This window comes from Leucoraja erinacea, unplaced genomic scaffold (genome assembly GCF_028641065.1).
Source record: "Leucoraja erinacea ecotype New England unplaced genomic scaffold, Leri_hhj_1 Leri_64S, whole genome shotgun sequence".
Classification (NCBI taxonomy): Eukaryota; Metazoa; Chordata; class Chondrichthyes; order Rajiformes; family Rajidae; genus Leucoraja; species Leucoraja erinaceus.
In genome coordinates this window covers 347,501-372,972 of record NW_026576564.1, presented here as the reverse complement: position 1 = coordinate 372,972, position 25,472 = coordinate 347,501, and the positions used below count along the sequence as shown (strand labels likewise).

Below are 25,472 nucleotides of genomic sequence, written 5' to 3'. Positions count from 1 at the left end.
ACCCACCGTAAATTGGAGGAGCAGCACCTCTTATTTTGCTGGGGCAGTTTACACCCCAGCGGTATGAAAATTGACTTCTCCAATTTCAGGAAGTCCCGGCTTCCTCCTCCGCTTCCCAGCTCTCCCTCAGCCCACTGTCTCCGCCTCTACCTTTCTTCTTCCCACCCCCCCCCCACCCTCGCATCAGTCTGAAGAAGGGTCTCGGCCCAAAACGTCGCCTATTACCTTCGCTCCATAGATGCTGCCTCACCAGTTGAGTTTCTCTAGCATTTTTGTCAACCCATTCACATAACATAGAAACATAGAAATTAGGTGCAGGAGTAGGCCATTCGGCCCTTCGAGCCTGCACCGCCATTCAATATGATCATGGCTGATCATCCAACTCAGTAACCCGTACCTGCCTTCTCTCCATACCCCCTGATCCCCTTAGCCACAAGGGCCACATCTAACTCCCTCTTAAATATAGCCAATGAACTGGCCTCAACTACCCTCTGTGGCAGAGAGTTCCAGAGATTCACCACTCTCTGTGTGAAAAGATGTGAATGGGATAAGTTCTGTTATCCCACTTTCCTCACTCACTTCCTACACATTAGGGGCAATTTTACAGAGACAAGTTAACCTACAAAGCCCATGCATCTTTTGGATGTGGGAGGAAACCTACATGTTTGTAGGGAGAATGTGCAAATTGAACACAGACAGTACCCGAGAACAGGATCGAACACAGATGTCTGGCGTGTGGCAGCAAATCCACCAGCTGTGCCACTGTATTTTATTTTCAACACACAAAAAATTATACGGTGATAACTTTGGTTACTAAAAAAAGAGGAACTATCCACTTTCAGTCTTAAATCTCCAAGTGACGCAATGTCCCCCATTACAGCTACTGTATGTTTTAATTCAGTTCGAGACTATGGGGCAGTACATTCACCATAATGTTGCTGCCTAAAATTGCCAGAGACCCGGAATTGATCCTGAATATGGGTGCAGTCTGTATGGAGTTTGCTCCTTTTCCCTTTGATCACATGGGTTTTCTCCGGGTGCTCTTGTTTCCTTCCACATTCCAAAGGTGTGCAGGAACCTTTTTCAGACCCAACCCAAAACTTAATATTTTCTTTTTGTCCAGAGATTCTGTCTGACCTGTTGAGTTACTCCAGCTTGTTGTGTCTATCTTTAGTTTAAACCAGCATCTGCAGTTCCTTCCTAACTTACACAATACTATACGATAGAACTTTATTAATCCCAGGAGGGAAATTGTGTGTGTGTGTGTGTATAAATATACACTGTTTTGTTTTCTCGTTTTTAACATTGTTTACAGAGTTCTATGTTTATATATTCTGTTGTGCTGCTGCAAGGATTTCATTGTTCTAACTGGGACATGATCGAATAAAACACTCTTGACATGATTTACGTCGCTAATGTGTGGGATAGAACTAGTGTATGGGTGATCGGTGGTCGGCATGGATTCAGTGGGCCGAAGAGCCTGTTTCCATGCTGTATCTTTAAATTAATCTAAAAACACTAAAGAAGGGTCTCTACCCGAAACGTCACCCAATTTCTTCCATCCAGAGATTCTGGCTGCTCCATGGAGTTCCCCCGCACAATTAAAGCATGGAATAGTCGTCACCCAAACAGAAGCAATTAAATTTAAGGTGGCTCTTTTTTCCCCTAAGAACCCTTTTTTGTTTTAAGTCCAAGTCAAGTCAAGAGAGTTTTATTGTCATGTGTCCCAGATAGGACAGTGAAAATCTTGCTTGTTCCAGCACAACAGATTATGTGAACATAATACAGAACAGGAGATAAAAGTTCAGTGTGTCCAAATTCTGTTTAAATTCCTATTGGAATATTTTTGGAGGACCAGGAAACCAAGAAGCAAGAGTTACTCCAGGGATTTACTCCAGCTCCAGCGAGTGATTCTGCGTTGGTTTTCAGAGGTCGCGGCGAGGCGGCGACCGGACAGCAATGGCGGCCAGATCTCCCACAATGCAAAGGGAGGGAGAAAGTGGCCGACGCCGACCAGTTGCAGTGGCAGTGCGCAAGTGCAGGGCGGCACATGCGCACAACCACGGCCGATGATGTGCTGGCCAAAGATCCTCGCTATAGGATCTTGGGTGCTGGCCGTGGTTGTGCGCATGTGTAAGGAGGACTGCCGTGCCGGCGGACGGAGACACAGACACGGATTGCGGGCGGAGACTGAGATTGACAGAGAGAGAGAGAGAGAGAGAGAAAGATAGAGAGGGGGGGCCTGCTCAGAATCAAATGATTCCGGGTGAGATAGAGGTTCACATTAGACTTTAGAGAAACAATGTGGAAACATGCCCTTCAGATGTCCCGAGTGCTTGTCAAGCCGGGCAAAATGGCATGGCTTTTAGTTTGCCCGGCGAGACTGTAGGTTGCCATTGGCAACTGGGCAACCGCTAATTTAGAGTCCTGTGAGTACTGGAGCTGTCTATACTGTGATTGTACGTTCTCCCCGTGACCACATTGGTTTGTTCTGGATTCTCCATTTTCCTCCTACACTCCAAAGACGTGCAGGTTTGTAAGTTAATTGGCTTCTATAAATTGTAAATACTCTAATGTGTGGTTTGGTGCTAGTGTATGGAGTGATAGCTGGTCAGTGCGGACTCGGTGGTCCAAAGGGCATGTTTCTGCATTGTTTCTCTAAAGTCTAATGTGAACCTCTGTCTCACCCGGAAGGGCTGTTGGAGTCCTAGACCTACATTATGGAAACAGGCTCCCCGGCAAAACTTGTCCATGCCGACCAAGATGTCCATCTATGCTGGTTCCGCTTGCCCGCATTTGGCTCATATCCCTCTCAACCTTTCCTATCCATGTCCTTGCAATCCTTTCCCTAGCTTCCCACAGTGTCCGATAAATCCGGTCAGGCCCAGAAAATGTATCATCTTCATGCCTGAAGATGTCCACCTCCTCTACCTTAATATGTACTGTCCTCAAGACATCTTTATTTCTGCCTTGGGTTCCCTAGTCTTCATGTCTTTCTCCAGAGTGAAATCAGAAGAGAAATACTAATGGAAAACTGTGCTCATCTCCTGCAGCTCCTCACATAGGTAATCACTTTGGTTTCTGAGGGGCCATATTCTATCTCTAGTTCCCCTCTTTCCCTTAATGTACATAGAACAGTACGACACAAGAGCAGGCCCTTCATCCTACAATGACTGTGCAGAACATATGCCAATATCATCACTTATTTTCCTGCACATAACCTATGTCTCCATTCCATGAATATCCACGTGCCTAATCAAAAGTTAGTTACATGCCACTAACGTTTCTGCTTCAGCCACTACCCCGACAGCATGTTCCAGTCACTCGCAGCACCCCCCCCCCAAAAAAAAAGTTACTGTCTGCCCTATCTAATCCTCTAATTTAAAGGATACTTGAACTGGTATATGCATAGGAAAGGTTTAGATGATATGGAACAAATGTGGCCAAATAGGATTAGCCGAGTTGGAGAATCTTGGCTGGCATGGACGAGTTGGATCCATAAGCCTGAAGCAAATTTTCTTCATTACCTCCTCAAATAAAAAATCTCTATGAGGCAGCATTTCTCCTGCGTATTACCATGTTGACACCTAATCAATCATTGTCTCTCCAAGTTAACATACAGTGCCCTCCATAATGTTTGGGACAAAGACACATTGTTTATTTATTTGCCTCTGTACTTCACAATTTGAGATTTGGAATAGAAAAAAAATCACATGTGGTTAAAGTGCACAGTGTCAGATTTTATTGGAGGCCATTTTTTATAAATTTTGGTTTTACCATGTAGAAATTATGGCAGTATTTATACATAGCCCCCCCCCCCCCCCCCCCCCATATAGAATTCTCTCTATAATAAAGAAAAAAAACCAAACACCTGTCCGACAGATCAGAAACACTCTTCAGGAGTCGGGTGTGTTATTTGTCAATGACCACTGTCCACAGAAGACTTAATGAACAGAAATACAGAGGCGACACTGCAAGATGCAAACCACTGGTTAGCCGCAAAAATAGTATGGCCAGGTTACAGTTTGCCAAGAAGTATTTAAGAGCAACCACGGTTCTGGAAAAAGGTCTTGTGGACAGATGAGACGAAGATTAACTTATATCAGAGTGATGGCAAGAGCAAAGTATGGAGGAGAGAAGGAACTGCCCAAGAACCAAAGCATACCACCTCAACTGTGAAACACGGTGGTGGGGGTGTTATGGCCCGGGCATGTATGGCTGCTGAAGGTACTGGCTCACTTATCTTAATTGATGACACAACTGCTGATGGTAGTAGCATAATGAATTCTGAAATATTTACACACATCCTATCTGCTCAAGTTCAAACAAATGCCTCAAAACTCATTGGCCAGTAGTTCATTCTCCAGCAAGACAATGATCCCAAACATACTGCTAAAGCAACAAAGGAATGTTTCAAAGCTAAGGAATGGTCAATTCTTGAGTGGCCAAGTCAATCACTCGATCTGAACCGAATTGAGCATGCCTTTTATATGCTGAAGAGAAAACTAAAGGGGACTAGCCCCCAAAACAAGCATAAGCTAAAGATGGCTACAATACAGGCCTGGCAGAGCATCACCAGAGAAGACACCCAGCAACTGGTGATGTCCATGTATCACAGTCTTCAAGCAGTCATTACATGCAAAGGATATGCAACAAAATACTAAACATGACTACTTTCATTTACATGACATTGCTGTGTCCCAAACATTATGGTGCTCTGAGATAGGGGGACTTTCTGCATGGTGAAACCAAAATGTGCACTTTAACCACATGGCATTTTTTTCTATTACAAATCTCAAATTATGGTGTACAGAGGCAAATACATTTTCAGTCTTAAATCTCTAAGTGACGCGATATCCCCCTTTACAGCTACTGTATGTTTTAATTCAGTTCAAGACTATAGGGCACTACATTGGCCATAAAGTTGCTGCCTAAAAGTGCCAGAGACCCGGAATTGATCCTGAATATTGGTGCTATCTGAATGGAGTTTGCATCCTTTTTCCTTTGATCGCATGGGATTTCTCCGGGTGCTCTTGATTCCTTCCGCATTCCAAAGGTGTGCAGGAAGCTTTTTCAGACCCAATCCAAAACGTAATATTTTCCTTCTGTCCAGAGATTCAGTCTGACCTGTAGGGTCACTCCAGCTTTTTGTGTTCATCTTCAGTTTAAACCAGCATCTGCAGTTCCTTCCTACACACACGATACTATACGATAGAACATTATTAATCCCAGAAGGGAAATTGTGTGTATGTGTATATTATAGATATTTATATATCATTATGTAATATTATTTATATATATTATACAATTATTTATGCGTGTGTGTGTGTGTGTGTGTATATATAGATATATATTCATATATAAATATACACTGTTTTTGTTTCCTCGTTTATAACATTGTTTACAGAGTACTACGTTTACATATTCTGTTGTGCTGCTGCAAGTAAGGATTTCATTGTTCTAACTGGGACATGAGAGAATAAAATACTCTTGACTCTTGACTCTTGACTTACGTCGCTAATGTGTGGGATAGAACTAGTGTACGGGTGATCGGTGGTCAGCATGCACTCGGTGGGCTGAAGGGCCTGTTTCCACGCTGTATCTTTAAATTAAACTAAAACCACTAAAACCACTAAAGAGGAAATCTAAAGAAGGATATCTACCCGAAACGTCACCCAATTTCTTCTATCCAGAGTTGCTGGCTGCTCCATGGAGTTTCCCCGCAGAATTAAAGCATGGTTTAGTCTTCACCCTACCATACACCCAACCAGATGCAACTAAATTTAAGGTAGTTATTTTTTCCCCCAAGAACCCCTTTTTTTTTATTAAGTCCAAGTCCAGAGTCAAGAGAGTTTTATTGTCATGTGTCCCAGATAGGACAATTAAATTCTTGCTTGCTGCAGCACAACGGAATATGTGAACATAATACAGAACAGGAGATAAAAGTTCAGTGTGTCTATACAGGGTGGCAGTGTGAACTGTGAAGAGGATGTTAGGAGGTTTCAGGGTGACATGGACAGGTTGAGTGAGTGGGCAGATGCGTGGCAGATGCAGTATAATACAGATAAATGTGAGGTTATCCACTTTGGTGGCAAAAACAAGGGGGCAAATTATTATCTCAATGGGGTAGGTTAGGTAAGGGGGAGGTACAGCGAGACCTAGGCGTCCTTGTACACCAGTCACTGAAAGTTGGCGTGCAGGTACAGCAGGCAGTGAAGAAAGCTAATGGAATGTTGGCTTTCATAACAAGAGGATTTCAGTATAGGAGTAGAGAGGTTCTTCTGCAGTTGTATAGGGCTCTGGTAAGACCACATCTGGAGTATTGTGTTGAGTTTTGGTCTCCTAATTTGAGGAAGGACATCACTGGAGTTTAGAAGGATGAGGGGGGGGATCTAATAGAAACATATAAAATTATAAAGGGACTGGACAGGCTAGATGCAGGAAAAATGTTCCCAATGTTGGGCGAGTCCAAAACCAGGGGCCACAGTCTTAGAATAAAGGGGAGGCCATTTAAGACTGAGGTGAGAAAAAACTTCTTTCACCCAGAGAGTTGTGAATTTGTGGAATTCCGTGCCACAGAGGGCAGTGGAGGCCAAATCACTGGATGGATTTAAGAGAGAGTTAGATAGAACTCTAGGGGCTGGTGGAATCAAGGGATATGGGGAGAAGGCAGGCACGGGTTATTGATTGGGGACGATCAGCCATGATCACAATAAATGGCGGTGCTGGCTCGAAGGGCCGAATGGCCTCCTCCTGCACCTATTTTCTATATACCATGGTCCATATATATACACAATCAATAAACAGATAAAGTGCAATAGGCTGTCATTGTTCAGAGTTTGGAGTTTGGTGGGGGACCCTCAAACACCTCCAGTTTAAATTCCATTTGGAATATTTTTGGAGGAGCAGGAAACCAAGAAGCAAGAGTTGCTCCAGGGAGTGATTCTGCGTTAGTTTTCAGCGGTCGCGGCGAGGCGGCAGCAATGCCGGCTAGTTCTCCCACAATGCAAAGGGAGGGAGAAAGTGCCCGGCGCCGACCAGTTGCTGTGGCAGTGCACATGTGCAGGTCGGCCGATGATGTGCAGGCCGTGGCGGTGCGCATGTGCAAGGCTGCTGACGAATGAGGACCGGAGGCCCGAACACGGATGGCGAGCGGAGACGGAGAGTGACAGAGAGAGAGAGATAGTGAGAGCGGGCCTGCTCAGAGTTGAACGGCCCGGATGCTTGCCAAGCCGGGTAAAATGGCAAGGCTTTTAGGTTGCCCGGCGGGACTTTAGATGGCCATTGGCACCCGGGCAACTGTTAATTTCGAGCCCTGCTGTTCTTTGTTGAACAAGGGCCCCACAGGGGCTATCCTCAAGTTTTCTCGTGCTTCACATACGGCTAGCAAACTACTTTGGAGCCCTAGTAATCTCCTCCCTTGTTTCCAACAGCATCCATCCTGGGCAATAACATATCAGGCTCTGGGGAGTTATCCACCTTTTATCTCACATTTGCTCCTTCCTCACATGTTCCAGAATATCAGCCTGTCCAACTTTTTACCGTTTGGATTATGTATTTCAGGCATATGCAATTTTTTTTTAAATTTCACTGACTATTTTGTAATGGCCTTGAGCCATCTAGTGGAATATTCTTGCAATACCCATGATGGCGTGTTAGCAAAATAGATGAACATGGCATAAATAGGAAATAGCGACAGGGGAAGAAATTACAACAGCACAAAATAATTTTTGATTTTTTTCAGTTTGGACGGAACTAATGTTGACTTGGATTTTTAATACAATTTAGAGATTTCCAGGTGACACAAGTTAGGTATAGGGAAGGTGACAATCCACTTCGAGAAAAGGCTGGTGAAATGTCCTGATATATTGTAATTTTCATTCCATTTTGGGAGAGTAAATATTGCAAATTAAGCTAATAGTATTCACTATGGAGGCTACAAGTGATATCCTAGAAATGACCAGAAATGACCAGTGGCCAGAAATGGGAAGCAATGCAGAAATAAAGGAAAATCATCAGACAGTTGTACAAATAAATTATGGAGCTGGAAGTTGATACATTTCTAGTCTTGATGGATTTCCATCCTAGCATGGATAAATAAGTGACAAGTGGTTTTAAATTTCCAAAATACTTAGGATTCGGGGAGAATTTCATTAGTCTGTAATTTCATTTCAGTCTTTATATCAAAAGAGTATGGGAATAGGAAGGTTTGGCTATATTTATTAATATTCCTTGAGTAAAATGCTGTGGGTTATTGGTGCCCCCATTTCAGGGCACCATAATGTTTGGGACACAGCAATGTAATGTAAATGAAATTCGTCGTTTTTAGTATTTTGTTGCATATCCTTTGCATGCAATGACTGCTTAAAGTCTGCGATTCATGGACATCACCATTTGCTGGGTGTCTTCTCTGGTGATGCTCTGCCATCTGTATTGCAGCCATCTTTAGCTTATGCTTGTTTTGGGGGCTAGTCCCCTTCAGTTTTCTCTTCAGCATATAAAAGGCATGCTCAATTGAATTCAGATCGGTTGATTGACTTAGCCACTCATGAATTGACCATTTTTTAGCTTTGGAAAAACTTCTTTGTTGCTTTAGCAGTATGTTTGGGATCATTGTCTTGCTGTAGAATGAACCGCCAGCCAATGAGTTTTGAGACATTTGTTGAAATTGAGCATAGATAGGATGTGTCTATACACTTCAGAATTCATTATGCCACTATCATCAGCAGTTGTATCATCAATGAAGATAAGTGAGCCAGTACTTTCAACAGCCGTACATGAACACCCCCACCACTGTGTTTCACAGCTGATGGTATGTTTTGGATCTTGGGCAGTTCCTGCTCGCCTCCATATTTTGCTTGTGCCACCACTCTGATATGTTAATCTACATCTCATCTGTCTATGAGACCCTTTTCCAGAACTGTGGTTGCTCTTTTAAGTGCTTCTTGTCAAACTGTAACCTGGTCATCCTATTTTTGCGGCTAACCAGTGGTTTGCATCTTAGAAACATAGAAAATAGGTGCAGGAGGAGGCCATTCAGCCCTTCGAGCCAGCACCGCCATTCATTGTGATCATGGCTGATCCTCCCCTGTATAGAAACATAGAAAATACATCTTGCAGTGTAGCCCCTGTATTTCTGTTCATGAAGTCTTCTGCGGATAGTGGTCATTGTCAAATCCACTCCTGAAGAGTGTTTCTGATCTGTCAGACAGGTGTTTGGGGATTTTTCTTAATTATAGAGGGAATTCTTCTGTCATCAGCTGTGGAGGTCTTCCTTGGCCTGCCAGTCTTTTTGCAATTAGTAAGCTGACCAGTGCTCTCTTTCTTCTTAATGATATTCCAAACAGTTGATTTTGGTAAACCTAAGGTTTGACTGATGTCTCTAACAGTTTTATTCTTGTTTCTCAGTCTCATAATGGCTTATTTGACTTTCATTGGCACAACTTTGGTCCTCGTGTTGATAAACAGCAATAAAAGTTTGCAAAGGGAAAGACTGGAGGATAGACTAGGTGCTGAGAGCTCTCTTATACCTGCATTAAGGAGGTAATTAAACACACCTGAACAATTACAAACACCTGTGAAGCCATGTGTCCCAAACATTATGGTGCCCTGAAATGGGGGGACTATGTATATATAACAGGGCTTTCATTTAACTTTTTTTCCCCACTTATTGCCAGTGCTCATGTCGAGTTATCGGCTTAAAACACTATTATTTTGAAATGGAGGGCAAGGAAAATTACTGAAGGGTTGTTTAGAGATTACAATGCTTTGTGACAGCATATGTAAGAAAGGCCTATGACAGTGTCAACAATATCATACACCTTGCAGGGCTCTCACTTAATTTTTTTTCTCTGTTGCCAGCCGGGTAACCTTGGCAGCTTTTTAAGTTGCCAAATGACAGTTTAGGTGGTCATTTAAGACGGTTTGCATGGCGCGTGCGATAATGTGCTTGGACAAAGTGCGTAGTTACCAGTCGGAAATTATGCTCAATGAAGCATTCACATATTATTTCTGCTTCAAATAAAGTCACAAACTAAACATATTCACCAATCAAGACATGATATATACCACAATGACATGCAGCAAAATTACAATACAGTATCTCAACTCTTTTTACACATTGCAATGAATGCTATTTCTATTAGCACTTTCCACTTCCAAACAAAAATGTGGTTGGATTATTCAGCGTATGATCAACCTGTGTCAATAAATCCTGGACCATGGTGACATATATGCTTGACCATGCACACTACAGATTGATGCAAGCATGTTTTCTGTGAAGGACCGAAAATTACCATGACATGGCCGTAGCATGGGTCGTTGCTATTGGTACAGAAACACTCTCGCTTCCCACATAATTTATCCATAACAAAATATACAGGTTGCAAATGGCAATGTCAAGGACTAGAGGGCACAGGTTTAATGTGACATGGGAAAAGTTTGATGGCGATGTGAGCGGCCTTTTTTTCAAACAAGTGGTGCCTGGAATGTGCTATCAGGCATGGTGCAGGCAGCTATAAGGTCTATTGGATGGACGCATGTATATGCAGGGATCTGAATTGTGTGCAGGGAATGAAGAATAGCTTAACTTGGCATAATTTTAGGCACAGACCTTGTGGGCTGAAGGGCCTCTTTCTGTACAGTACCGTTTGAAGTAATTCAAATCAAACCATTGATTATGGCAGTCTCATTAAGGCTGGATGAAGTGGTCTACTTGGACCACTGCTGTGTTACTCTCTTTGTTGGAGCCTCATGCTTCAAATCTCTGTAAGCAATGTGGCAACGTGCAAAATGAAACTGATGCAGTTGAGAATCTCAACCGATGAAAAGTAAACACTCTGAGGACAAATGTTTACTGTTAAAAGGTATAAGCCTACATACTTTTTTGTACATATTAATAATTTAGAAAATTATTGAAAATTTAGAAAATTTGATTCTTAACACCTGGTATGAAGTGTTGAAGCATTATTCTTGAGTTTATTTCATTGCCATAAATAAAGGACATGAGCTAGTAATTTTGGCGTTAGAATTTAATTTTCTAATGTAGCACTGATGATATCTAAAAGTCCAATGAAAATAGAATTTAAAGAGATTGTTAAAAGGAAATTGTTCTTTACATAGAGAGCTGAAAGATAACCTTGGCAGTGATGATCCAGAGGGCGATATTCCTGTTCTTCTGCAAGCTGTTCTGGCCAGAAATCCCAATGTCTTCAGGGAGAAAAGTATGCAGAACCGATATGGAGTGCAGAGTGGTGAGTAGCATATATAGAACAAATGCTGGAGTTGTTGTTCATTGAAAGGATCTGAATGATTTTTTTATTGCATAAGATTCCAGGATTTTAATTAGGAATTCAAGTGATTCCATTCAGTAATTCCATCTTTCACCATTAATTATTCAGACGTCTTTGCTGAATAATTAAAAATCTATGTAGCATCTCCTATGCCTAAATTAGAGGTGAAATGTCACTATTTGCTGTGCTTTGTAATGGAAGTTTAAGTATCTGAAATATGGGTTAATTTGTAGTTATCAGAGAGGTGTGAGGGGCACAATTGTTTAAATTTGTCTTGAACCTTCTTTGTTTTACATTTGCTGCTGGATGACCACATTTCTGGGGTCTGCTTAAATTAAGTGACAACAACGAGGAAATACTTTTCAATGGTGTCTAAATAAACAATTAATTTGACACATTGTTGAAATTGGAAAATTACTGTGGATTGCTTGAGAAACTGTTAGAGAAACCATCTATCCAACAAATTAGTACATGCTTTTAAAAATTAAACAGGAGCTTTAATTAGAACAACCAAAGACAAAATGGGGAATAGAAGCATTTTGAATGTCCACTGTTGCATTGTAATAATTACCCTCATGAGGGATCCATTATTGACTGACTATAACAATCTGGAGATGAACGTTTTAGTCATTGAGATAGTGTCAGTATCAAAATTGTCAAAAACCCACTCGGGTAGAAAATCGAGTGACCTTATGAGGTCCACCTGACCTGTGAAATGTCCAATTTTTGTTTTTCAATGGCAATAAATGCTGGCTTTAGCGGCGTTGATGACATGAACAAAAAAACCTGTTTCATCATCATTTTGTTTTAAGGCTTAAATCATATGTTTGACAGTCTCCTCTCTGAAGCCGTTTATCTAAAAAAAAATCTTTGGAGTGGTTCTTTCTGTCTTGACAATATTTATCCCTCATGAAAGCATATTGCTGATTGTAGGGATTTACAACGTACAATTTGGCTACCTTGTTTTCCTACAAAATAATTCCACTTCTAATTGTTATGCATTGGTAATAACGCTGTTTTGGACATCCTGAGGTCATGAAAGGTGCTTTATAAATGAGTTGATGTGGCTTCACTGTATGAACATGCTGTGTTTCAGGTATCATGCAGCAACAGATCATCCAACAGTACAAATTACCCCAGAATTCCATTCACGGAAGCCCTGCATCCTCCACATTTCAGCAGTCCACAATCTCACACAGTCCTTCCAGGTAATGTGCAGCACCACACTAGAATATCCAGAACTTAATAATGACTTTTTAAAATTAAATTTTAATGGTTGTGTGCAGTTTTCATTCATAACATAAGAAAATGAAGCAGAGTATGCCACGAGGCCTCTTGTTCCTGCTCCATCGATCAATAAGATCAGAACTGAACTTCCACCTCATCCACTTTCCCACAAGAATGCAAACATCAGCTTATCTTGGCTTCAATTTATTGATCAAATGCATTTATGAATTTCCAAGATTTGTAACATTCAGTTCAAATGGCTGTATCCTTGTTCAAAAACTGTGCACCACATCACCCCATCCCCATATGTCCAACCAAAGTTAGGGTCATATAGCACAGAGACAAGACATATAGCCCTCCATGTCAAATATCAAGAACCTTCCAATATTAATTACATTTATCAACACATCCACTCTGGCATTCTATGCTTAGGCAGTCTGTCTACATGTTAAATGTTGAGAGTGTCTTCACCATCATCTCATATGCATTCCAGCTTCCAACCACCCCCTGGATAAAACAATCAAATCTGCTCACAATCGCTTATTCCTAACGAATTTTAATTTCATTTTAATTCCATGCAACAGAAAATGTTCTTCATAATTTTGTAGACTTCTGTCAGTTGTGCCAAACACATTCTAACCAAGTAAAATATATCCACCCTAACCAATCTTTCGTTTATCAAACTGTTCCATTGTATTCATTCAAAACATTCAGTAACTGCCCATCACTGACTATAGTTCAAGTCTGTAATTACCAAACCTATATGCTGCTCTACATTTACTGCCTTGGCTAGTAAAGAGTTAAAAATATGTCAAGGCTCTGGCAATCTTCACCCTTCTCTCTCATAGCAGCGTGGGATACATCCCCAGAGAAAGCCTCTCACCTACCTTCTCAGAATCTCCTATGTCATAATGTGTTCACCTTTTCCTTCTGCGCTCCATTATTTGTAGCCAATCTTGGAACTGTTCCTTAAAGAAGAAATTGTCCAGGTAGCACTGCTATAACAAGTGTTTCAATAAAGCTTATTGGATATAATGAATCAGGACAATTTTGATCAGTAACTTGAGAACCACTTAAAAATTACATTGGAAGTTAACTAGCAATAATGGGGGAGGGGGGGGGGGAATTATACATGGAAAAAAAGTTTCTATGTAAACTACCCATAGTATACAGACACCATTGTCTCTTAAAGACCCACTTTCAGTTTCACCTTCGGTGGTATTTGAAAATGATAAGCAATTTCTTCTATAGACTCTTGGGCAGTGATACTCTAAAATAAAGTAACATTCAACCTTTAATATTTTAGCTTGCAGTAGCCAAAATATCTTGTAGCTATTAAAATCTTTGTTTTATAAAATTCTGCATGGGAAAAGAACTGAATTTGAAACACACTTTTTGCCATTGAGACAATTGTATTTAAAACATGATTTTCTATAATGTGAGCTTTTTCATGACCATTATTGTGATAGCAGAATTACCTGTAGATACTATCTTGGATATGGAGTTTCATCAAGGCAAGACTCTTCACTTTTGTATCCAACAAAAGCCAGTATATCATCAGGATTTATATTTGTTTTCTGAATGTTTACTTTTTCCATCTCAGTGCACCCCATTCTCTTGATAGTCTTTGATAACCATCCAGGGGGAATAGGTTCTGAATCTTTCTCATAATTGTATAAACTGCTATCAGCCTTCTCCTCGGCCTCTGACACTTCAGAGAAACCAATCGAAGTTTGTCCAACCTTGCCTTATAGCGAACACCCTCTAATCCAAGCATCATTCTGGTAAACCTCTTCTACACTCTCTCCAATGTCTCCACAGAATGCACCAATACATTAACTGCGTCCAAAACAAAGTTTTATAAAGCGGTAACATGATCCTTGCGTTAAGGGTCTCACCATTAACTTTATACATTCCCCTTATATTTGAGCTCCCACACTTGTTCAGATTAAGTTCCACCTGCCATGGCTGAGCCAACATCCTCATAAATCTTCTCTGCACTTTCCAGCTTAATGGTAACTTTCCTATAACAGGGTGACCAAAACTGAACACAATACTCCAGATGCGGCCTCACCCACATCTTATATAGGTGTAAAATTACATCCTAGCTTCTATACTCATTACACTGACAAAGGTCAATGTGCTTAAACTTGCATTCACCAACTTACCAGTGATGCCACTTTCAGGAATGCACAGTGCCCTCCATAATGTTTGGGACAAAGACCCGTCATTTATTTATTTGCCTCTGTACTCTACAATTTGAGATTGAGTCGAAAAAAAATCACATGTGGTTAAAGTGCACATTGTCAGATTTTATTAAAGGGTATTTTTATACATTTTGGTGTCACCATGTAGAAATTACAGCTGTGTTTATACAGTCCCCCCATTTCAGGGCACCATATGGTTTGGGACACAGGTGTTTGTAATTACTCAGGTGTGTTTAATTGCCTCCGTAATGCAGGTATAAGAGAGCTCTCAGCACCTAGTCTTTCCTCCAGTCTTTCCATCACCTTTGGAAACTTTTATTGCACGTTGATCAACACGAGGACCACTGTTGTGCCAATGAAAGCCAAAGAAACCATTATGCGACTAAGAAACAAGAATAAAGTCCACAGTCTTAGAATAAAGGGGAGGTCATTTAATCTGAGAAAAAACTTTTTCACCCAGAGAGTTGTGATTTATGGAATTCCCTGCCACAGAGGGCAGTGGAGGCCAAGTCACTGGATGGATTTCAGAGAGAGTTAGATAGAGCTCTAGGGGATAGTGGAATCAAGGGATATGGGGAGAAGGCAGGCACGGGTTATTGATAGGGGACGATCAGCCATGATCACAATGAATGGCGGTGCTGGCCCGAAGGGCTGAATGGCTTCCTCCTGCACCTAGTTTCTATGTTTCTATGCAAACCAACCAAGCCTTAGGCCTCTTCCTGCACCTAGTTTCTATGTTTCTATGTAAATCAGCAAAACTAAAATTAACTTTTTGGAACATCATTAAGAAGAAAGAGAGCACTGGCCAGCTTACTAATCGGAACGGGACTGGCAGGGCAAGGAAGACCTCCACAGCTGATGACAGAGGAATTCTCTCTATAAAAACGAAAAATCCCCAAACACCTTTCCGACAGATCAGAAACACTCTTCAGGAGTCGCGTGTGGATTTGTCAATGACCACTGTCCGCAGAAGACTTCATGAACAGAAATACAGAGGCGACAATGCAAGATGCAAACCGCAAGATGGTTAGCCGCAAAAATAGGTTAGCCAGGTTACGGTGTGCCAAGAAGTACTTAAAAGAGCAACCACAGTTCTGGATAAAGGTCTTGTGGACAGATGAGACAAATGAGATTAATTTATATCAGAGTGATGGCAAGAGCAAAGTATGGAGGAGTGAAGGAACTGCCCAAGATCCAAAACATACCACCTCATCTGTGAAACACGGTTGTGGCTGTGTTATGGCCTGGGCATGTATGGCTTGTGAAGGTACTGGCTCACTTATCTCCATTGATGATCCAACCGCTGATGTTAGTACAGGTGCACAACCTTTTATCCGTAGTTCCGGAAACCGAAAAGCTCCGAAAACCGGACATTTTTTCCAGGATGTCGTCTGCACACCAAAGCTCGCATTTGGCACCAAACTTGACCCGAAACGACCCACGGTCAACCCAGGTCTGTACTACTGTAGCGGCTGCCTCCTCCCCGGAGACCGGGGAGACACTTAAACATCTGTAAGTTTGGAGGGCTTTTATGTGAAGGGGGAAACTTTAATTCTTAGTCCCCTACCTGGTCGGAGAGGCGGGGAGCGGGCAATGCCTTACCGGGTCGCCATGCAGTAAGCTCCGGAGCGCTGTGGCCCCCGACTCCCAACATCGCGGAGCTGGGGCTGCGGGCGTCCGGCCGCGGGGTGCGCCGGTTGTAGCTCCGACCCCGGCAACTCTATTCCTGGCTGCGCGGCGCTCCAAATCCAGCGCGGCCGGACGCCCGCTGTCCCAGCTCCGCGATGTTGTGAGTCGACGGCCACAGCGCTCTGGAGCTTACCGCATGGCGACCCGGTAAGGCATTGCCTGCTCCCCGCTGGTATCCCAGCGCTGCGACGCCGCTGACTCCCAACTGGATTTGGAGCGCCGCGCAGCCAGGGGTAAAGTTGCCGGCGTCGGAGCTCCAACCGGCGCCGCCCGCGGCCGGATGCCCGCAGCCCCAGCTCCGCGATGTTGGGAGTCGGCGGCCACAGCGCTCCAGAGCTTACTGCACAGCGACCCGGAAAGGCATTGCCCGCTCCCTGCCTCTCCGACCAGGTAGGGGACTAAGAATTAAAGTTTCCCCCTTCACCCCCCACCACCACATAAAATCCCTCCAAACTAACTGACTACCATTTAAGCAATGATTCCTCGGTCTCCGGGGAGGAGGCAGCCACTCCAGACTTTTCAAGCCGCCCGCGCTACCTACCTAATCTACGCTAAAAATCTTCCATTCGGAAATCCGAAAAATTCCGAAATCCGAGAAGTGTCTGGTCCCAAGGCTTTCGGATAAAAGGTTGTGCACCTGTAGCATAATTAATTAAGTGCATTGACGCATCCCGGCTGCTCAAGTTCACACAAATGCCTCAAAACTCATAGGCCGGCGGTGGTTCTTTCTATAGCAAGACAATGATCCCAAGCATACTGCTGAAGCAACAAAGGAGTTTTTCAAAGCTAGGAAATTGTCAATTCTTGAGATTTGTCAATTAAACCACCCGATCTGAGCCCAATTGAGCATGCCTTTTATACGCTGAAGAGAAAATTGAAGGGGACTAGCCCCCAAAACGAGCATAAACTAAAGATAGCTGCAATACAGGCCTGGCAGAGCATCACCAGAGAAGACACCCAGCAACTTGTGCCGTCCATGAATCGCAGACTTCAAAGTCATTGTATGCAACAAAATACTAAACATGATTACTTTGATTCACATGACATTGCTGTGTCCCAAACATTATGGAGCACTGAAATAGGGTGATTATGTATAAACACTGTTATAATTTCTACATGGTGAAACCAAAATGTATAAAAATGGCCCTCACTAAAATCTGACAATGTGCACTTTAACCACATGTGATTTTTTCAATTACAAATCTCAAATTATGGAGTCTTTGTCCCAAACATTATGGAGGGCACTATAAATGCTTGCATTGCATTGGCCTTCCTTGCTATCAATTTGACTTGCAAATTAACTTGTTCCTCTGCACCTCCGATTTCTGAATTCTCTCCCCATTCAGAAAATAATCTATGCCTTTTTTCCCTACTATATATAATATATATACATGCAGAACTCCACACTTTGCTATGCTGTATTCCTTCTGCCACTTCCCAGCCCACTCTCCCAACATGTCCAAGTCCTTCTGCAGAGTCCCTGCTTTCTCTAAGCTACCTGCCCCTCCGCCTATCTTTGTATCATCTGCAAACTTGGCCACAAAGCCTTCAATTCCCTCATCCGAATAATTAATATACATCGTGAAGAGTAGCGGCCCCAGCACTGACTCCTGCGGAAGTCCGCTTGGCACTGGCAACCAACCAGTAAAATCACCTTTTTTGCCACTCTTTGGTTTCTGCCATTCAGCCAACCTGCTATCCAAGCTGGTATCTTCTTAGTGATTCCATCCAAGCTAGTATGCTCCCTCTGATACCATCAAAGCCAGTATCTTTCCTTCGATACCAGCTCATTAAGCTTGCTTTATACATTCTCATTCAAATCATTTATACGGATGATAAACAACAATGGGCCCAGCACTGAACGCTGGGGCACATCGCTAGTCCAAGGAAAACCTTCCATCACCCTCAGCCTCCTATCATTAGGCTAATTATATATCCAATTCACCAGCTCTCTCTGACTCTTATGCAATAAAATCAGTGGCCTACCCTGCAGAACCTTATCAAATGCCTGGCTCATGTCCATGTACACTACATCTATGGCCCTCCCCTAGTCAAGAATGACTCGGATTTGTGAGACTGGCCCATGCACAACGCCATGCTGAATATTCCAAATCGACCTATGTCTCTTTGAATATAGAAGCGTATAAAATAGGTGCAGAAGTAGGCCATTCGGCCCTTCAAGCCTGCACCACCATTCAATATTATCATGGCTGATCAACTCAGTATCCTGTATCTGCCTACTCTCCATACCCCCTGATCCCTTTAGCCACAAGGGCCACATCTAACCCTCTTAAATATAGCCAATGAACTGGCCTCAACTACTTTCTGTGGCAGACAATTCCACAGATTCACCACTCTCTGTGAAAATATTTTTTCTCATCTCGGTCCTAAAAGACTTCCCCCTTATCCTTAACCTGTGACCCCTTGTTCTGGACTTCCCCAACATCGGGAACAATCTTCCTGCATCTAGCCTGTCCAACCCCTTAAGAATTTTGTAAGTTTCTATAAGATCCCCCCTCAATCTTCTAAATTCTAGCGAGTACAAGCCGAGTCTATCCAGTCTTTCTTCATATGAAAGTCCTGCTATCCCAGGAATCAGTCTGGTGAACCTTCTCTGTATGGCATGAATGTCTTTCCTCAGATCAGAAGACCAAAACTGTACGCAATACTCCAGGTGTGGTCTCACCAAAGCCCTGTACAACTGCAGTAGAACCTCCCTGCTCCTATACTCAAATCCTTTTGCTATGAATGCTAACATACCATTCGCTTTCTTCACTGCCTGCTGCACCTGCATGCCTACTTTCAATGACTAGTGTACCATGACACCAAGGTCTCGTTGCATCTCCCCTTTTCCTAATTGGCCACCATTCAGATAATAGTCTACTTTCCTGTTCATGCCACCAAAGTGGATAACCTCACATTTATCCACATTATACAGCATCTGCCATGCATTTGCCCACTCACCCAACCTATCCAAGTCACCTTGCAGCCTCCAAGCATCCTCCTCACAGCTAACACTTCCCCCCAGCTTCGTGTCATCCGCAAACCTGGAGATGTTGCATTCAATTCCCTCATCTAAATCATTAATATATATTGTAAATAGCTGGGGTCCCAGCACTGAGCCTTGCGGTACCCCACTAGTCACTGCCTGCCATTCTGAAAAGGACCCGTTTACTCCTACTCTTTGCTTCCTGTCTGATTCATTCTTTTGCCAAACTGGGATGAACAATTGTTGTAGTTCATCCATGTGGTCTTTAAATGCCTTCCATTGCATATCCACCGTCAACCCTTTAAGAATCAATTTCCAGTCTATCTTGGCCAATTAACGTCTCATTCCCTCAGTTACCTTTCTTTAAGTTCAGAACCCTATGTTACTCTCCATCCTAATGAAGAACTCAACCCTATTATGGTCACTCTTGCCCAAGGGGCCACGCACAGCATAACTAACCCTTCCTCATTACTCAATACCCAGTCTAGAATAGCCTGCTCTCTCGTTGGTTTCTCTACATGTTGGTTTAGAAAACTATCCCGCATACCTTCCAAGAAATTCTCTTCCTCAGCCAATTTGATTCACTCAATCTATATGTAGATTGAAGTCACCCATTACAACTGTTTTACCGTTGTTGCAAGCTTTTCTAATTTCCTGTATGATGCCATCCCCAACTCCACTACTACTGTTAGGTGGCCTGTACACAACAGCCACTAGCGTTTTCTGGCCTTTAGTGTTTCGCAGCTCTACCCATATCGATTCCACATCCTCCAAGCTAATGTCCTTCCTTTCCATTGCGTTAATCTCCTCTCTAACCAGCAACGCTACCCCACCACCTTTTCCTTTCTGTCTATCACTCCTGAATATTGAATATCCCTGGATGTTCAGCTCCCAGCCTTGGTCACCCTAGAGCCATGTCTCCGTGATCCCAACTATATCATATTCATTAATAACTATCTGAACATTCAACTCATCCACCTTATTACAAATGCTCCTTGCATTGAGACACAAAGCCTTCAGCCTGGTTTTTACAACACTCTTATCCCTTATACAATTATGTTGAAAGGTGGCCCTTTTTGATTTTTGCCCTGGATTTGTCTGCCTGCCACTTTTACTTTTCACCTTGCTATCTATTGCTTCTGCCCTTATTTTACACCCTCTTTCTCTATGCCCATGCTCCCACCCCCCTGCCACATTAGTTTAAATCCTCCCTGACAGCACTAGCAAACACTCACCCAAGGACATTGGTTCCATTCCAGCCCAGGTGCAGACCGTCCTGTTTGTACTGGTTCCACATCCCCCAGAACTGATTCCAATGCCCTAGAAATGTGAATCCCTCCCCCTTGCACCATTTTTCAAGCCACATATTCATCTGAAATATCTTCCTATTTCTACTCTGACTAGGACACGGCACTGGTAGTAATCCAGAGATTATTACCTTTGAAGCTACTTTTAAGTTTATCTCCTAGCTCCCTAAATTCACCTTCTAGGACCTCATCTCGTTTTTTACCTATATCGGTGGTGCCAATGTGCACCACGACAACTGGCTGTTCACCCTCCCCATCCAGAATGTTCTGCAGCCGCTCAGAGACATCCCTGACCCTTGCACCAGGGAGGCAACATGCTATCCTGGAGCCTCGTTTGCGGCCGCAGAAACGCCTATCTATTCCCCTTACAATTTAATCCCCTATTACTATAGCCCTTCCACTCTTTTTTTCCTCCCCTCCGGTGCCGCAGAGCCACCCACGGTGCCATGAACTTGGCCGCTGCTGGCTTCCCCTGATGAGCCATCTCCCCCAACAGTATCCAAAATGGTAAATGTATATCTTCTCCCACAGAATTCCATCCTGTAATTTACCTGCCAGAAATTGTCACGGTAGCAGGTTTATGCGTTGAAACTTGGAAGAGTTTCGACCCGAAACGTCTATTGTCCATTTCCCACCACGTATACTGCCTGACCGGTTGGGAATTCCTCCAGCAGTTTGGTTTCTGCTCTAGATTCTATCATCTGTAGTCTTGTGTCATCCTTCCTCTCAGTTTAAGTTGCAGTATTACACCAGTTACAATTTACATACAGTATTACACCTGCCATTAAAATCATTTAATTTCATTTGAATATTTCCTGCCACATTTTATTCATCTTAAATCTTCGACACAGTGCATCATGGCCTCTTGAATTCTGACCGTGCACATTCTCATTTTTTACAGTTCATCCTCTAGTTGTGGCTACGGTTGGGAAAATGTCAAGTTTTCACCATCTGACATAAAGGCACACTACCTGAAGAGCCTGGTTAAATCCGCAGCCTCTTCCGAGTTTAGTGATCCTACAGATTTCCCCAAGGATTCGGGTGACCATTTGAGGGCAATTTAGATTTAGCTGCACACGGACACTTCTATTGAATGTTTTGGGCATTAACAATGTTTATGATTTGTTAGCAGTTAAGGACATGATTTTATTCAGTATCTCCCTGTAAGAACCTTAGTACTTGATTTTCAGAACAATTCTTTCAATTTTTCTGAAAGCTTCTTTCTTATGCATGCTTTTCACTATACCAGCTTGTTAGTCTCCTTGACTTGGAGTATTCACTCTCATTATATCTACTGCTTGCTCAGATTTGTCAGCTGCAGATTTGAAATTATGCAATCCATACTTTGTACATATCACAAAAAAGCAGTTGACTGTGCAGAAACCCCACTGAATGTCTTCCACTGCTTAGCATCATTTACATGTTACTTATAATAATAGAGCTAGATTGCTCATCATCTGGTTTCACCTCGTGTTTGATTTGTGATGGGTTACTTCATTATGGATTGGTCAGGGAAAAATTAATTTAATGTTCCATCCTTGCCTAAATGTAAACATTTCTGAAACTGCTGTTCTTTCTGCTGGGTGCAGAAGCCTACATTGATGATGGAATCATACATTTTGTGTCATAACAATGGCCAATTTCTTTACAGGATTTCACTCAGACTGCAATCTAATCAAAATCAGGCCCGGTGTAAATACGATCAAGGGAAATAAGTGGAAAATCTGATGTTTGAAAAAAATTTTTGCCTCTATTAAAATTGGTCATTGAATTTTTTTGAGGAACAATCATCCAAAGCCTCATTCTGGACATATTTTTCAAAACAATTATAAAATTAAAAAGCCACGTGGAAGAACCCTACAGTCCAGCTGGTTTCAGAAATTAAAGGGCTCTAGCATATCAGTGAGAGCAATGCATTTGGCCTCACTAGAAACCGTTGCAAAGTTCTCTATTCAGGAACATTCATTTAAATGTGAAAACTGCACATTTCCCTGTTATTAAACAAAGGTGAGAGAAATAAACCAAACATTTGTGTTTTTAGACAAAAAAGATACAGTGCTGGAGTAACTGAGCGGGTCAAGCAGCATCGCAGGGGAACATGGTTAGGTGACGTTACGAGTCAAGACCCTTGTTCTGGTTGTAAACCAGCTCTGCAGTTCCTTATTTCTAACATTTGTGTTGTTGGGAGATCATGTACATTTAAGAGACAGAGGAACTTCAAATGCTGAAATCTTGAGCATAATATTCAGAACTGGAGGAACCGTGGGTTTGGCAGCATCTGCAGAGGGAAACGACAACGATTTTGGTTTGGACCCTTCCGATGAAGGATACCGACCTGAGATTTTCTCTCGATTTATTTTTCCCTTCTCATATGCTGTCTGACCCACTGAGTTCCTCGAGCACTTTTTTTGCATAGCATGGAGTGGAGATATTTCAGTGAATCAATGAAGCCGAGCCAGGATTTGTCATTAACCAGTTAGCTGATAAAGTTGGACATTTTTGGGGAAAGTAATTGAAGTAGTGGTCAAGTGCATCTTTGTAGCTTACGAAACTTGCCTGACTGAGTCCGAGACTTAAAAGTAGCAGAGAGAAAGCAGTTATTGGAGTTCTGTCACAAATCAGTGGAGTTGTGATGAATGGCAGAATAGCTGAAGAAGCGCAGTGGCCTGTTTCTTTGGTTAGCATTATTTTGAAGCAAGCAGTGCTTATGGTATTCATGGTGATGCATATCCTGCTGATATCAGTCATCCAGGGGAATTCTTTTGGAAGAGGTTGAAGAGTAATCTAGTAATCTAGCCTAGTAATCTAATAGCTAGTTCAGTATTGCTGACTTTGGGACATAAACCAAAAGAATTGTTGGAGCACATGAATAGGTCTTTCAGTTGTGGAGTCAATGCTGGCTATTTGTAGACTGTACGTGTTTGTCCTGTATCTCAGCAGATTATCCAATTACCTTTAGAAATCTCTGGATTGTTTCTACAACCCATATAGGCAGTGAATCTGTGTCTGCTGATACTTGAACATTTTGTCATGAGTGAGGCAGGCATTCTCCATTTGATTTATTTGGCTGTGTCCTTGATCATATACTCTCTCAATGAAATATTTTCTCAATCTTTGTTCTCAGGAGAACAGCAGGTTCTCCAATTTAACTTTGCAGCAGAGATCACTGCCTCCTTGGTCAGTCAGTTGAAAACTGAACCATGGCAAGAAGACTGATACAGTGGATAGAGATTATGAAAAAGTGTTTTGCAGTAAATAGCAGAGGAAATCATAGTGAATAATTTGGCTCTGAGTAGTGAACTTTGAAATGGTTATAATCTTGTGCATTATTGCTTTAAGAAGACAAAACAACTTGCTATTTGGTTTTGCAAACCGTTGCTGTGGATGAACTGCATAAATGTGGGGATTTGGGTAAACAATGTTTCCTATTTGTCTACAGTCGGTTTGCGCCACCTCAGTCAAGTTCTACCAACAGATACATAACTCAACAGAACAGCCCTGTACCCAGTCCATATGCTCCCCAGAGCCCTCCAGGTTACATCCAATATCCACAGCATCCTCCAAGTTACCCACAGCATCAGCAAATACAGCAAGGTAAGCGCTGAGAGTATTTTCATGTATATGTTTATGTATAATTTTACACTATTATGCCACAATTGACCAGTAGACACAATTTCCCTAACTCGGACTGCTGGTTAGTCTTTGGGCTGCCTGCATGCCCAAATTAACTATTTGTTGAACAATTATGAATTTGCAACCATTCTAGATGAGGTTGTATACTCTCTCATACCTTTGATGGACTAATGATATGTCTTTCATGGAAAGCTTGCCAGAAGGTAATTGGTATAACTTGTGGATCTCGCAGGTGAATGAGACAGGCCTTCCTGAAAGGTTTCCATATTTCACCACTTCCAACACCCATATTTCTACACAGTTGAAATATGTTTACTCCTTGTCTACAAATTCTCTTGTATGCTGCTCATAGTTAAAGCTCTTCCCAGCCCACTTTACAGCAAGGCTTCTACAAGATCTTCCTTGCAGCCACTTCCTCAGTGAGCTTTCCTGAATCAAGAGGAGATGTCTTAAGAAAGCCAAATTTTAGTGAGCTTTATTATTTTGGGGAAAATCAAAATTCTTGCTAGCTGTATTTGGATTATTTTTTCTGGGCTGTGTGGACGAGAAGAGAATGAGATGGGTCGTAATTCTTGCTCAGTTCTGAATTCTTGTTTTTCCATCCTTAGAGTTGCATGGTTCCCCTCTGGTATCAGGCCCTACATATTCTGGGAGTCCTCAGAGACCTGTGCAACCCTGTCTGATAGTCCAGACTCAGCCTTCTCCTCAGCAGCAGCAGTCAACCTCCACACTAGGTAAAGAATGCGGCATTTCAGTCGTCCTGCATAATTCTAGCAGGGCATGAAATAAGTGGAGAAGTGTGGCAAATGCTTGTGCAATATCCAAAATGACCATTACTGTACCCAAGGGTGAGGGGAACCAAGTAATGCCAATTCCATCTCCAGGTGAGTTGGAATGCTCGCTGTGATTGTGTATTGGTGCTAGATTCAAACATGGATGCAAATTCCTGGTGGTTAAGGCATTTCTTTCATTACATTGATGATGCAAGGAACTGCAGATGCTGGAATCTTGAACAAATCACATAGTGCTGGAGGAACTCAGTGGACAGGCAGCATCTGCAGAGGAAATAGATGTTTTGGTCTGGGACCCTTCTTCAGAGTAATTGTAGGGGAGAGAAAGCAGGAAAGTG

At 42.5% G+C, this 25,472-nt stretch overlaps 1 protein-coding gene across 4 annotated transcripts in view; it reads left to right on the top strand.

The window, feature by feature from the left end:
• The window catches only part of nipblb (NIPBL cohesin loading factor b), a 333,312-nt gene that overhangs the window by 88,717 nt on the left and 219,123 nt on the right, over positions 1 to 25,472 (top strand). For 3 of the 4 annotated variants that reach the window (XM_055631096.1, XM_055631094.1, XM_055631093.1), the window contains exons 4-7: positions 11,122 to 11,252; positions 12,388 to 12,499; positions 24,150 to 24,304; positions 24,952 to 25,077. In XM_055631096.1, coding sequence (XP_055487071.1) covers positions 11,122 to 11,252; positions 12,388 to 12,499; positions 24,150 to 24,304; positions 24,952 to 25,077 — 524 coding nt within the window. The remainder of the gene's footprint in view (positions 1 to 11,121; positions 11,253 to 12,387; positions 12,500 to 24,149; positions 24,305 to 24,951; positions 25,078 to 25,472) is intronic. The other variant, XM_055631095.1, reaches the window with a different exon arrangement.